Source organism: Scyliorhinus canicula, chromosome 3 (assembly GCF_902713615.1).
Source record: "Scyliorhinus canicula chromosome 3, sScyCan1.1, whole genome shotgun sequence".
Lineage (NCBI taxonomy): Eukaryota > Metazoa > Chordata > Chondrichthyes > Carcharhiniformes > Scyliorhinidae > Scyliorhinus > Scyliorhinus canicula.
Window position 1 is genome coordinate 258,820,510 of NC_052148.1, and position 15,151 is coordinate 258,835,660.

The 15,151-nt window shown below is 45.5% G+C and overlaps 1 protein-coding gene across 9 annotated transcripts in view; it reads right to left on the reverse strand.

The window, feature by feature from the left end:
- The window catches only part of nrg1 (neuregulin 1), a 901,022-nt gene that overhangs the window by 16,837 nt on the left and 869,034 nt on the right, over positions 1–15,151 (reverse strand). For 5 of the 9 annotated variants that reach the window (XM_038792661.1, XM_038792664.1, XM_038792665.1 and 2 more), the window contains 2 exons: positions 8,705–8,728; positions 4,147–4,249 (listed from right to left, as the gene is read on the reverse strand). In XM_038792661.1, coding sequence (XP_038648589.1) covers positions 4,147–4,249; positions 8,705–8,728 — 127 coding nt within the window. Of the gene's footprint in view, positions 1–4,146; positions 4,250–5,579; positions 5,630–8,704; positions 8,729–15,151 lie in introns of those variants that run through there. The other 4 variants (XM_038792662.1, XM_038792669.1, XM_038792668.1 and 1 more) reach the window with 2 other exon arrangements.

A 15,151-nucleotide genomic window follows, 5' to 3' on the forward strand; every position in this document is an offset into this window, starting at 1 on the left:
AGCTGGTGGGTGGGGCCTAAACACCCTGACAAAGCTGGAATTCTGAGACTGGGGTGCCATTTTAATGGGTGCCCTGATCTTAAACTTACAATAAAGGGCCTCCTTCTCCAGTGGAGATTGGAAACCCCCCATGGAGATTGGGACCATCCCCCACGGATGTCAGGACCCCCGTATGGAGATGGGGCCACTCCATGGAGATCATATCCACCCACAGAGATTAGGAACCCCCCATATCGGGACCCCCCCCCCACTCCCCCAATGGAAATCGGGATCACTCCACCCTCATGGAGATTGGGACCTCTCCCCAATGGAGATCAGGACACCTCCACCCCCCATGGAGATTGTGAGCCCTCTGCTGAGATCGGAACTCCCCCATCCCATCCCTTCCCCTGCCAGCATCGGGGCACTCCCTCCCACCCACTTCACTGGCACAGCTCCATACCCCCTCCCTCCCTGTCACTGCCCCCACTCTCCTCCACAGTCTCCAACCCACCCCACGCATGCACTACCCTTCCCCAACAACTATCAGCCCCCCCCCCCCCCCCCCCCCCCCCCCCCCCCCCCCAACACACACATAAGGTGAACCCTCAATGGGGCTTCCCCCAGAGGGCGCACCCCTGGCAGTGCCAACCTGGCAATGCTAACCTGGCAGTGCCGGGTGCACAGGGAAGCTCCAGTGTGGGCAGACATTAGTGTAAAGCTGTTTAAGAATATTCAGATTTATGAAAATTCATGGTAATCGGGTTTGTGCCCTTTGCTGCTGATTCACAATTCACAGATAAAATGTGACTTTGGTGGAGACTGCACAATCGTGGGTTGGCTTCTCATTTTTCAATCTGCCATACATTCCTTTCCACAGTCTTTAAAGTCAATCTACTGGTGCCCATTTTGTGCCCACGTCAATGGCTCCCCTCGCCCCCTATTCCAAAGCCAACTTTTGATCAAATTTCAAACTGTATTGATCTGGAAAAAAAAAAACACTCATTCAGACGCCTGTGTGGCTACAAACCATTTTCCAGGGAGAAGAAAGAGAAAAGAGACTGGCTGCATTGAATGGGTCACCTGCTCTCAGATTTCTGGCAATGCCATTCTTAATGCTTGTCTCCTTTTGTAACCCTCAAATTATATCATTCAGCCCTCGTTTCCTTTTCTCTGAAGAAACAGTTAAAATCATTTAATGTTGTGTTCATCTAGATGAAACATGCCAAAACTGGGGTGTGAAGCAGATTCTCACTTGGAACACCAAAGCTTCAATCTCCCAGGTAGGCTACACCACTATGAGTTGGACGATACAGGCTCCCTCTACTTTCCAAATAATCATAGAATTTACAGTGCAGAAGGAGGCCATTCGGCCCATCGAGTCTGTGCCGGCCCTTGGAAAGATCACCCTGCCTAAGCCCACACCTCCACCACAGTAACCCCACCTAACCTTTTCAGACACTGAGGGCAGTTTAGCATAGCCAATCCACCTAACCTGCACATCTTTGGACTGTGGGAGGAAACCTGAGCACCCAGAGGAAACCCACGCAGACATGGGGAGAACGTGCAGACTCCTCAAAGACAGTGACCCAAGCCAGGAATCGAACCTCAGACCCTGGAGCTGTGAAGCAACTGGGCTAACCACTGTGCTACCGTGCTGCCCGTAATGCTTCATCCCAACTTCAGAAAAATCCACTTGGTTGTCCTTTTTTTCATGTTTCATTTCCCACACTCGCCATCCTTCTCCCGTTTCTGCATCACACTGCCGATTAATGCAAGTCATGGACTATCTCAAGCTCTGGATTCATAGAATCATAGAATTTACAGTGCAGAAGGAGGCCATTCGGCCCATCGAGTCTGCACCGGCTCTTGGAAAGAGCACCCTACCCAAGGTCCACACCTCCACCCTATCCCCATAACCCAGTAACCCCACCCAACACTAAGGACAATTTTGGACACGAAGGGCAATTTATCATGGCCAATCCACCTAACCTGCACATCTTTGGACTGTGGGAGGAAACCAGAGCACCCGGAGGAAACCCATGCACACACAGGGAGGATGTACAGACTTCGCATAGACAGTGACCCAAGCCGGAATCGAACCTGGGACCCTGGAGCTGTGAAACAATTGTGTTATCCACAATGCTACCGTGCTGCCCCCTCATGCTCACAAAACCTTTTCAGTTAACAAAGAGAGAGTTTGGGTTAGGTTTCAACTCTTGTAACTTCAACAGAAGGGTCAATGTGAAATTGAACTTCATCGCCAAGTCTCCTATTTGCTTTGTAATTGTATGTTCGATTTTATTCTCAGTGCCATGCTTAGCTACGCTTGTTCCTGGCAGGCATGTTTGGCAGTGACAGTGGAAAATATCGCGAGAAAGCCCTGTACGTGTTCATCGGCGGCGTAAATGCAGGACGCGATCATTCCCTCCCCCTCATTAGTGGCGGGTCACATTTCCCATCGTGCAATGTTGTGAATGTCATTCGAATGGCCGATTCTCTTTTCCCATCGGCAGTTCAGCCATGCTCACGGGTTTCCTGGGATTGTGGAGTGGCTTCAATGGGAAATCCCATTGACAAGGGGCATGAATACTGAATACCCCGGCCAGTGAACAGTGCACCGAGAAACACGCGGCTGGGAAACCCGAGAAACCAGCATAATATATTTGCATATCATTATGACAGAGATCTGTAGGGGGACAGGTACTATTGAGGAAGCAAGGGAGCGGCAGAAGGACTTGGATAAGCTAGGAGAGTGGGCAATGAAGTGGCAAATGAAATATTATGTAGAAAACTGTGTGGTTATGCACTTTGGAAGGAGCAATTTAGGCATAGACTATTTTCTAAATGGGGAAATGCTTCAGAAAGCAGAAGCGCAAAGGGTCTTGGGAGTCCTTGTTCATGATTCTCTTAAGGTTAATGTGCAGGTTCAGTCGGCAGTTAAGAAGGCAAATGCAATGTTGGCATGCATGTCAAGAGGGCTAGAATACAAGACCAGGGATGTATTTCTGAGGCTGTATAAGGCTCTGGTCAGACCCTATTTGGAGTATTGTGAGCAGTTTTGGGCCCCATATCTAAGGAAGGATGTGCTGGCCTTGGAAAGGGTCCAGAGGAGGTTCACAAGAATGATCCCTGGAATGAAGAACTTGTCGTATGAGGAACGTTTGAGGACTCTGGGTCTGTACTCATTGGAGTTTAGAATAATGAGAGGGGATCTTATTGAAACTTACAAGGTACTGCGAGGCCTGGATAGAGTGGACGTGGAAAGGATGTTTCCACTTGTAGGAAAAACTACCAGTAGGAAAAACCAGAGGACACCATCTCAGATTAAAGGGACGATCCTTTAAAACAGAGATGAGGAGGAATTTCTTCAGCCAGAAGGTGGTGAATCTGTGGAACTCTTTGCCGCAGAAGGCTGTGGACGCCAATTTACTGAGTGTCTTTAAGACAGAGATAGATAGGTTTTTGATCAATAAGGGGAATCAGGGGTTATGGGGAGAAGACAGGAGAATGGGGATGAGAAAATATCAGCCATGATTGAATGGCGGAACAGACTCGATGGGCCTAATGGCCTAATCTTGCTCCAATGTCTTATGGTCTTATGGGGCCATACGCTGGAATCATGCCTCCATGCCAAACGGAACTCCCCTGGTATCATGATGTCAGAGGGACAAGGTGTACGACTGGACTCAAAAGGCGTGCGCCTGGTGAGCAGAATTCCGAGGGGGGTTCCAAGTTGATCGCACTCAAACTGGCGCTGTGTTTGCGGGGCAGCTCCATGTCTCCAGGAGATGGGACTGATGGTGGGGGTGGGGTGGGGGAGGGCGATCACAGCCAAGTCTCCACAGCAGCTTTGTCGTGGCTGCCTTGTGCTGCCTGGACACAGGCTGCAAGGAAGGGCTGAAGGGAGGGAAGGAAACGCTGGGGCAATATGCTTTTAGGTTTGTCAGCCATGACTTCCCAGCAGCTCCCTCTGACTATAAAGTGTGCTAGCCGTGCGCAGGGGTGGCCTTTAAATACAGGCGCCGGATTATTGAAGCGCTGAGCTGATGGCCAGGTGGGCTAATCGGAGAAAAGAATTCACTTGGAGGGAGGAAAGAACAAGAGAAATGGATTAATGCCAATCAGGTTCTATCTTGGGTTTGAAATAATGAAACTTTGGATTACTTTGTCTTGCAGTATGCCACCACACACATGATGCCAACCACTAGGAGGGCAATACAGATCCCTGTTATCGTCAGCACTCGCTTCTGGTACAGCTCCTCAGCTTCTGGAGAGAGAAGCAGAAAACAGCAGGTTACAGCCGGAGGTATGCTGTGCAGCCAACATGCCATGAAAGTGTAATCATTTCGCTCTGTCGATGAGGAGAAATTGCTCGTACAGTTTCCATTTTCCACCTGCTTTGTATTCTCAAGGGCAATTAACGCACACAAAATGGAAGCTCACGGCAATTTTGAAAAAAAGGCAATTCTCAGCTAAGCCAAAAGCTTTCTGTTTCATTTTAATTTTTTTGGATTCCCGCTGTGCCTCAGCGGAAGCATGGAACAGACACAGTTTAATATTTAAAACTGGTCCTGTAATTGTAGTTGCCGTTTCGACACTCATGACCACAGGCATTGATGACCAAAAAGGAACACGTGAAGACACATGTGCGAGCCCTGCCAAGAACCAGGCACACCAGCTGGCAAGAGTGTAATCTGCCGTGAGATTTGTCTGTCTTTTAAAAATGAGCACAGCTCCATACATGTAAATACTTGCCAATGTTCTCGATTGCAAGTGTCATTCCAAGCGTTTCCTTGTATCAATGTGTGCCATTTCCAAACAAGAACACATCCATGTTTCAAGCCTTTTGCTGAAGCACATGATTAAATAACGAATCAATACAAAAAGCAACGAATAACCCAGACATTGCCTTTTTGAACTCCTGCAGTCCAACTTAAAAAAAAACGCATTCTTGACAATTATACATAAAACTGGAGTTAAATTGTTATTGGGTGATTGCTCACTGATGTTTCCCGCCGCATCAATAACACGCCAAATTAGAATTTTTTTTACAGAAAATCCGTTGACTCATTTTCTGCACAATATGTAAATGTTTGAAACAATTTATTAGCTATAATTTTTGAGCATATTTCCTCAGCTCCTCCTTGGAGCTGGCTTCATCGGCCTATGATTAGCCAACAGGGAGAGGCAGCGGTTGTTGAAGAAACAGTCTTTTTTCTTTCAACCTTGTTCAGTGGGAACATGTCCCACCTCCCTCCGACCCGCCCCACCACCTTGGGTCGACATCACTGGCAGAGAAACATCACTGAGCAAAACACCTTTGAGGTAAATGTCAGAATAGAGACCAGCTGACAGGACCAGGAAGGCTTGAATTACAGATAAATTATTTTGAACCAAATGCTTGTTATTAAAATGGTTCATTTTGGGAAAATCAGGACAAAAATCTGAAGTTTCTCCTGAGCCAGATTGATGAGTACGTGGTTTCTGAAGGACACTCTGGGAAATAAAATGCGTGCTATCTAGGAAAACAAAAGCATCAATCACGTCTAGAGGTAGATTGAGGAACAAAATAGCAATGATTGTCAGGCATTTTGTACCTTAAGGCACGCAGTCTGGTGTCTGTTGCTAAGCAGGTCTTCCGGAGCTCAGCAAAGCATTCATCCAATTCCTTGCGCAGATCTCATTAACCTTTCTGGCTTAGCCAGATTTGTTCCGCATTTATTATTTCTTTCGGAGACTATGGCTTGGCCAATTCGTGAAAAAGGGGTAGAGGCTAGGATGGGTAGCAAACCTCAAAAGAAAACTGACTAAAATCTGAAGTGTAAGTAGGGGAAGGTGGGGGGTGGGCGATTGTTTTATTGGTACGGGATCTTTTATAAATACTTCAAATTCTTCCTGATTTTCATTTGCACAAAAGAGTGTCATTTTCTCAACAACTGGCTGTGATTTCTCTTTGTTGTTGACGTTGTCAGCATGGTTCGTCTCTTTTCCTGCACAGCTGGCCAATCGCCATCCTGCTATTTACAATAACAACATGGGACGTCACGACAGATAGGTCAACACCAAGTCCATACAAGACCAAACATCAATTCAACTGGAGTTGTTCTGGAAAACTAATTCGCCGAGACAGCGAGTGACATGTATTTTTTGGGGGGGTGGGAGGTGGGGGGGGGGGGGGGGGGGGGGGGAGAGACGCCAGAAAGATGGAGATGTTGATTTTAAAAAGTAGTTTCCGGTTAAGGGGTCGGTAGGCCTGGCATAGCATGCTTGACAGAGGAAAATAAAACACAGAAGCATTGGAAGGGAGTGATCGAAGCAAAATGTGAAGGGATGCCCCACACCACATAACCATCGACCGACTGAACCAGCACATAAATGAACCACAAGTTACTTGGATACTTTTTAAAAGGGTAAAAATGTAACAATGAAGATAAAAATGAAGGTGATTTCAATCAAATCAAGCATTTTTATTTACTTCATCCCTCACCAGCAATCATCTACAGGCTTATTGTCGTAGTCAAAGGCTGTGTTTGAAATGTCTTCAATTGAAACAGTATGTATTTTAATAAGTGCCTTGCACAATTTCCTCAGGCCGTTTGGGCCCAAAGAGGAAGGAATCTGGATCATGTAATCTGTTGCTTCTCCATTGTTTGCAGTTCCCGATTTTTGGGGAATCGCTGGAAGGACATCGGTTGATGGCCTTGTCCTGTACGGCCACACTAATCAGCTAAACATGCTCAAGGCTGGTTCTTTTGGGAACACCGTGTGCTTCCCTTGACAGCAAAATGGGAATCCAGAAGAGGATTCCCATTATCCGCTGGGGGCTTGCTACAGCCCTGAAAGGGATAATAAATTATCAGACATCAGGCTGTGCAATCGTGTGCTGGTCAATGGGAGTACAAGACATTTAATTGCAAGCTGTTTTTATTTTCAAAGTGGGTTCAAATTGGCCCAAATTAGTGGCAATAAATGTTAGCTTAGAGTTAAATTAAACAGAGCAGGGAGGTTTGGAGTGGGATGGATGTGGGGTGGAAAGATCTTTTGAACTCTCCAAAGATTTGAACATAGAATCCAGCCAGTCAGTAAAGATCACTTTCTATTATTGAAATCTTCAGCCAGAAATATCATTTACGTTTTATAGAGTGTTTATTATCCCTATAAATTGAACCTATTTCCATTTGAGGCAGTATTAGACTACTCTCACTGGCAGGTCACAAGCTTCGATTTTGAGGCCATTATCAGCTAACTTATTTGTTCCAGATTTGAGTGGCGGAGAAATACCAGTTAAATTGTGCAACATTTTTACAAAATGCAAGAAACATCTAACCAAAGGGAGAAAGGAGCGTTTCAAAGTTTCTCTTTTTTAAAAAAGGGGCAATTTAGCGTGGCCAATCCACTTGACCTGCACATCTTTGGATTGCGCAGGCATGGGGAGAATGTGCAGTGACCCAGAGCCGGGATTCAAACCCGGATCCTCAGCGCTGTAGGCAGCAGTGCTAACCATTGTGCCACCGTGCCGACCAAGGAGAGTTGCAGAGTTGCTAGGTGTGCTCAGCGTTTGTTCGGTTCCCTTTGGGAGCTGGAATTGTGAATGCCAACTGGAATGAAGGCTGCCCAGTTTTGTACTTTGGTTATGAAGTCGATCTTTAAATAAGTTTGCATCACAGTATCTGTTATTTCAGAACCCACACACCTTTATCATAGATTATTATAAAAATTTACAGTGCAGAAGGAGGCCATTCGGCCCATCGAGTCTGCACCAGCTCCTGGAAAGAGCACCCTACCGAAGGTCAACACCTTCGCCCTATCCCCATAACCCAGTAACCCCACCCAACACTAAGGGCAATTTTGGACACTAAGGGCAATTCATCATGGCCAATCCACCTAACCTTGCACATCTTTGGACTGTGGGAGGAAACCGGAGCACCCGGAGGAAACCCACGCACACACGGGGAGGATGTGCAGACTCCATTCAGACAGTGACCCAAGCCGGAATCGATCCTGGGACCCTGGAGCTGTGAAGCAATTGTGCTATCCACAATGCTACCGTGCTGGTATGGTTCAATTCCTCATTTTGTGACACTGAAATATGTGATGAGGAAACGGCAGAAATATTCATGCTGACTCCAAGAAAGAGGGCATTGTTAGAATTTCTCAGTAACTCACTTCAGGAGAAGTTTCCCCTTTGATAGCTACACCAGCTCCTGCTTTATCACACAAATTAAAATTTGGCCTTGAATTTAGTGAAGGAATGCCTGAGCTATAATCAATCTGTATCAGAAAGGTAGCATTGCACTTAAACAATCAATGGACTATTTCTGTCACAGTCTTTATTTATTTTGAATTGATTTTTAAAAAAACACTCCTCAAGAGGCTGCAATTAGGCGCTAGAAGTCAAATCCAAATCGAAACTCTGTGATCGAGCTGGTAATTGGTCATTATCTAATTGAATGGTGGAGCAGGGTTCGAGGGGATTGAATGGCTTGCTCCCATTCCACAAATGAAGTTTCCGTGGCGGAGGCGAAAGAATAATTCCCTTTTTAGGTTGTGCGTGCTACCCACAAAAAGTGCGGCCAAGTGCTGGCCAGGCTGTTATGGCTGGATCACCCCTTCCAAAAGCAACATGGGATGGGGAGGGGAGAGAAACAGGAGTTAGGAATTGAAGGTAGGTCACAGCTGTCAGGTTTTATTCTGCAAGTTAAAAGGAATGATTTGTCCATACCCATAAATTCAATCCCAAGATGCTCTGCCAACGCAGAAAGTTGACAAAAAAAGGAAAAAAAAAAGGGAAAAAAGTTTCAGAGAAGAGCAGTACAACATACTGGGAGGAAAAAAATCACACGAGTAACATGATTAGAGCCTGCACACGAGAGACAAAGACGAGTGGCGACATTCCGGAAGAGACCGTGCTCATATAAGCTGCATTATCCTGGTGCAAAATGCATGCTTTTCAAAGAGATAGAATGCATCTATACAAGCACAAGGAGGAGAGAAAAAAACACCGGAGATTTGAAAATATAGTCGGCAATTCAATCATCTGGAGGAATAAAATATAAGAAAACTTTCTGGTAACGATGCAAGGACATTTTGGGAATATTCAGCTGACTTCCTTTTTTTTTGGAGGTGTTGGGTTCTCTTTCTGATTCCTGAGGTAGAATGATGCCTTTCATTGTTTATCTGAACGTCACAAAATGGTTTACTGGCTGGATAACTGACTTGGATGCCGACGGGTACAGGCCCAGTAAAAATAGTTCAAAAAAATTACATTTTTATGTCTGTGGCCCCTCACTGTCGACGACAGTGACATTTTAAGGAGTGAGGTTTATGATCAGGAAAGATTTGCGGTGCACTCTGGTATTTATTTTCACTGGGTTGCATCAAAAAATGTTGCATACTCCACCCTCCCCCACCCCCAAACCCCTCCAAATCAGAAGGAAATTGTCTATCCCAGTCCAAATGGTGGAGGATGGTCGAAGGACGTCAAGCAGAGTTTGAAATTCAGCGGGCTGCATTCTTCCGCCCCGCTGGCCGCAAAACCGCCACGGGCGAGACGCGGACAATGGACATCTCCATTATCCGCGGGCAGGATCCTCCGGTCGCCGGGCGGACACGGCCGAATAATCCCGCCCAGCATGTCGGCAGCCAGCCAGCACCTCATTTCAACGTCCTGAAAATTCTGCTTGGCTGTTGGGTCGTAAGTAATCAAAACCACCAGCCTGATGTGAGGCGTTTTTTTTCAAAAGCACGGAGTTCAGATAACTTCAAAAAGGCATCGTGCTTTAACTTAAATTTAAAGTTGACGATCTTGGTAACAGTTGCCCTTCAGAACAAATATTATGTTGAGATAAACGCAAATTACTGCCCAATAAAGGTGATTTCAAAATGCCCGCCTGATTCTTTTGCCTCAAAGGACAAGTCTGAAGGACGAAACTTTACTTTCCTCAGATCAGGTCCTGCAGTCCTGCATGAGCACCGCTATCAATATACATTAGTAATGTTGGAAAAGAGAAACAAGGCAAGGGTTAAATAGCGGGCATGCTGCAGCACGCATACACTGATAGCACCAATTTACACTTAGAACTACAATCACGGGAGAGGAAAGCTCTTTCAGGTTAGCGGTCAGGAAAGTGTAATCAAAAATGGAGACCGATACAATAATTGCATGAACGTTAGAAAACATGAAGGAAGCATGCTCACAGCACTGGGATTTAGATTCAGCATGCATCACTCATTTCACAGACATCTGAACCCTTCACTGAACCCCACCAAACTACACTATTCAACTAACTCAAAGATACAGACAGTTGCATTAAAGAACTGGTACAGCTATTAAAGCTATCTGGTTACTGTCAGGCTACCACTTAAAATATTTTCTACCTTGTAAACTCCAAAAATTGGCTATCCCACTCAAATAGGAATGCAACACGACAGTAACAATGGCAGTAAATAGGGAGTAAATCAGTTTGGTTTCAATTTTTTCCTAACCTAGTTGGGGGGGGATCAATTACCAGGGGGCATAGATCTAAGGTAGAAGGATTGGCCTAAGTTGGTGGTTGAGGCTGAAACACTCAATTTATTTAAAAAGCTACCTGGATCTGTATCTGACGTGCTGGAATCTGCAAGGCTACGGAACAGGTGCTGGAAAATGGGATTAAGATGAGCGGCTAGTTTCTTTTTTCTCTTGTTGGGGCCGAGTGGCCTCTTTCTGGTCCGTAACCCCTCTGTGGTTCTATAAACAGCGAAGCATTGAATTCTCGATTTCAGGAAAGCAGGGCAATCCAGCAACAGCAAAGGATGCAGCGACACATTTGCTGAAATGGACAAACTGAAGGAGATTCTTCTTTTGGATAGCTGCTGTCTCAAACTACACTGACCCAAGAAGCAGGTTAACACCAAAACTTACGCTAAGTACAATTTAACAAAATCACGTCTGTCAGCTATGTGCAAAACATCAATACACATCATTGTGTGAAACCTTACCGTACGTGCAGTGTGTGGAGCTGTTAAATAGTATGGCAATGTTAAAATGTGCCTGTGAGGGGTGCACTGATACTCAGTACAATAGCATTCCAAACAGTGAGCCGTAATCATGTGCCATCTTTCAGGTGAAAGGAGATTAAAGGGTGGGGAATAATGGGCAAAACATTTGTGCCCTTATTTTTATATTGCCATTGTAAGTTCCTTTCTTTGCCCACATTTATAATAGGAACAGCCCATGGAAATTTTCTTGCACAGTAATGAAACCCTCCCACTAATGGTGGTGCTATTGTAGCCTGTCTCAGCAGGAAACATGCGGCTGTGCCCACTTAATCATGGATGGGACCCCACTGGAATCTCTCAGCAGTGGTAAAACCTCCCCCGTGACAGTTGGAGGGTAGAAGGGGCTGACATGGGATTCTCAAGCGCTGGCAGTGGGATCTCATTAATGAGCCATTTAGTGGTGGCGCAGGGATTAAATGGAGGCCGCATGGCTTTCCCTCAGCCCCCGAAGGCCCACCTGGTGAATCCAGGGTTTTGTTAGTGGCCTCCCAAGGTGGGAGGAGATGCGCCCAGTCAAGGGACCCATGAAAACTACCCCCTTTACTTTGATTTGCCTCCCACCTCCTCTTGCGACCCCTATCCCATTTTCACTGAACGTAGGCCTGGGGTCCCTGGGCAATTCTGGGCCCCTGGTGGATGCGTTGCCACCAGCTGCCACCACGCCCGCTGGCGCAAGCAGTAAGTGATGGTGCCAGCCTCTGATTGGCTGGACCTCCAAGCTGGACCTCAATAACAGGGAAGGCGTGATGGCAGCCAATTCAGTGCCTGAGGGGCACCTGATTCCACCGGGCGTCCCCCAAGGAACTGACAGGGGTACCCCCACTTGTTCCCTGACGCGTGGGCAAGACCCCCTTCAGCCCAAAAGAATCCCAGCCATCGTGTCTGCAGCGGCTGAAGGATATAATTACAGAGCAACAGATTTACATAAACTGTCCCCCATCAAAAAATGTAAGAATTCATAACAGCATACCTTGACGCATTTAAAAATATTCATAGCTAAATTGTCTTAATGGGAGAACTGCTGGGTCAAAATAAAGGTAAGTAATAAAATGTGGATGAAAAAATTGCTCTCAAAAAGAACAGCAGAAGAGATGGACATTCATGGCCATCCTGTGTATGTCTATCACGTACATTGGACCCAAGCTCTATCTGCCCAATAGTTTTGTTTGTAAAAATAAAGAAAGAAAGGAAGGTTCAGAGCTTTGGAATGTGCAACGGAGGAATTATCAGCTGCATTTGGCTGGAACTAGTGAACCCTTATCGTATCCTTTTCCCTTTGTTTTTTGTAATAACACAATGATTGGGCGCTCGTTGGAATGCCTCTTGCCTAAGGCTGTGTCAGAGCAACACAACACTCTGTGAGGCTACAGGAAGATTGGAGTTGCAGTATCGTGCTTTCGGAAGGCAAGATGTCTGAGTTGTTGTTTCCTTCATAACACTATCAGCATTCCTTAATGCTTCCTCAGGCTGATATTCAGATACCAGCCAGTCTTCAGCACTGGGCCTGACACACAGGCCAACAAAGCTTGTTGCATTTCTTATGTTGGAGCTCCCTACCTAACACCATTGTGGAGGCAACATCACCGCAAGGATTGTGGTGGTTCTAGGAGAGGGTCCAGCACCACCTGTTCAGGGCGACTAGAGATGAGCGCTAATGAAATGAAAATCGCTTATTGTCGCAAGTAGGCTTCAAATGAAGCTACTGTGAAAAGCCCCTAGTCGCCACATTCCGGCGCCTGTTCGGGGAGGCTGTTACGGGAATGACAGGGGATTACGGTAACCAGGGATGTCGGCTTTTCCAACATTGCTCATATTCCATAAACAAATAAAAATAATATTTTTCAACTAAACTGGGAATGGGAAAGCTTTCAAGACGTTTTGAATAATGTAAAGTGACACACTAATACAGCAATTTACCAATAGCTGAAAATCAAATGTTACAAATATTCTCCCCTCTGTGTTTTATTTTTGTTGCAAAATATTAATTGTAAACCATCATAATATGTACCAATCAATTTTTAACCGCTAATCATTGGTCTGTTTCTGATGTAGCTAAGAACTAAATGGGTGATGGAGAATCTCAAGTATAATAGGAAGTCAGGAATGTTATTGCAAAAGGACCATACTGAGTTTTCCAACTACTTTCAAATAGAGCTATCTGTTTGCTCCAAGTAGTATTATAGATTTGGAACACTGCATAGGCCCACTGACTGTATGGGTTATAATTGTCCAGTTCACTCCTACCCTGACCTGCTGATAGCCGAATTTCTAAACAATGTATTTCTGTCAATTTTTCCTCTGCCTCATATTAGCACATCCAGACTTCAGCTATTGATAGGCTTAGCTTAGTGAGCAGTGTTCACTCCCTCTTTCATCGCTGCTTTCCCTCACAGTTTCTCTCCGCCAACACTTTTGTTTCCTTCATTGTCTTTTTCACTCTTTTCTCTCCCTCTCTCTTTCCCCTTCCTAGCACTCCGCATCCTTTCCCTTCCTCTGCTGGTCATCCTCTATTACACCCTCTTTGGCCCCCTGTCATCGCCCTCACCCCCACCCTACCTAGGTGCTTCTATCTTTGTCCATTTCTCTCTGGTTCATTACTCTGAACCCGAACAGCGCTCTGCCTACCCCTCGTCTCTGGTCACATGCACAGCAAAAACTCCTGCTAAAACAGACACCCTCCACCCCAAAAGCATTATGTTGTACATAGGCTTCCTTCCTTTGCCTGTGCTGGGCCCATGATATAAAATGGATTGGGTGTTAAGAGTATCAATGATTCATTCGCATGTTGGTGAATCCCTTTAAAGTGACATTCCTCTCCCACTTCCAGGTGGTATCTGCAAATCAGGCAAGGATCCATCAATCTGGATGAGTGGGAGCTATTTGAAAATGCTGATAAGGATTCTTGTGTCCATTACTTCACAATCTTGCTGTCTATTCTCCTAATGTAAACACCAAAATATCGCTGCCATACATTATGGCATGAGGGAGCCTGGTCTTCTTTAAACTGTCAAAGCATTGCCTATTCTCCTGTCACTGGAGGTCCTGATTATGCTCTTAAGACTGCTACTGTTAGAGTTGAACTGCAAACATTTATATTGTTCATTGGACACTGACTCCAAAAAAAGATCGGATCTGTCCATTAGGAGCACCACTTTCAGGAGTATTTGAATTGCAGGCTGTGGGAATATCTGGGAGCTCTGTGCTGCATGAGTTACACACCTGCACTCTGTGATCTGCAAGTCACAATCTGTCTAGTTTGCCCCTCTGCACACACCAGTAAGAAACCTCTAGCTGCTCTGCTGTCTGCAGATACCAAGATTCCTTCCTATAATTGCCTCCCCAGCATAAAAGGTACTGCCAGTTATGACTAAATGTTTGCCCCTTTCCTGGACTCCTTAGATTATGACTAAAGGGCTGACTTTTAATTTTGGGGATTGGCAGGGAATGGGTTATAGAGGGCTGACTGCCTGATCCTATCCCCCCTCCCCACCGCCAGTTTTGCTTCTAAGTGGGCAGCCAATCTGCTCCCACCCATTTTGTGCCTCTGCGACATTTGAATTTCACCCCATGACTTCATTACATCGGTGATATTAATGCTTCTTTGGGTCAGGTAGAAGTGGAGATGGGTCTTGTATTAATTGAGATAACAAGAAAACTGCTAAGAATATAAGTTACTAATGCGGAATATCTGCACAAAATTGGTGTTGTCCACTATACTTCCCTGAAAGTTGTTGTCCCTGCTTCTGAATATTAATTTAATGCATTGCATCAATCATGCACAGCCCCACTTCCTAATGTCTTCCAAGATTGTTACTCTTGGAAGTCAGAAAATACTATTTCCCATTGAATCATAGAATATTACAGCTCAAAAACAGACTAGTCTGCCCATAAACTTCACCCCAGTGTTTTCCCTCTGTGAACAACCCAGCCCAATGCCATTCTCCCGCCTGATCCCTATATCCTTAACGTCAGACCCAACCTAATCCCATATTCCTCCTCACTTCCCATTCGCTTTAAAATTCTACCCCTTTAATCCCATTCTTCTTTTTGCTCTATACCCTCTTAATACCCTTATTTTATTAAATTATCCAGATCACTCTTAAAATAATGCACGGCTCAGTTTTGACAT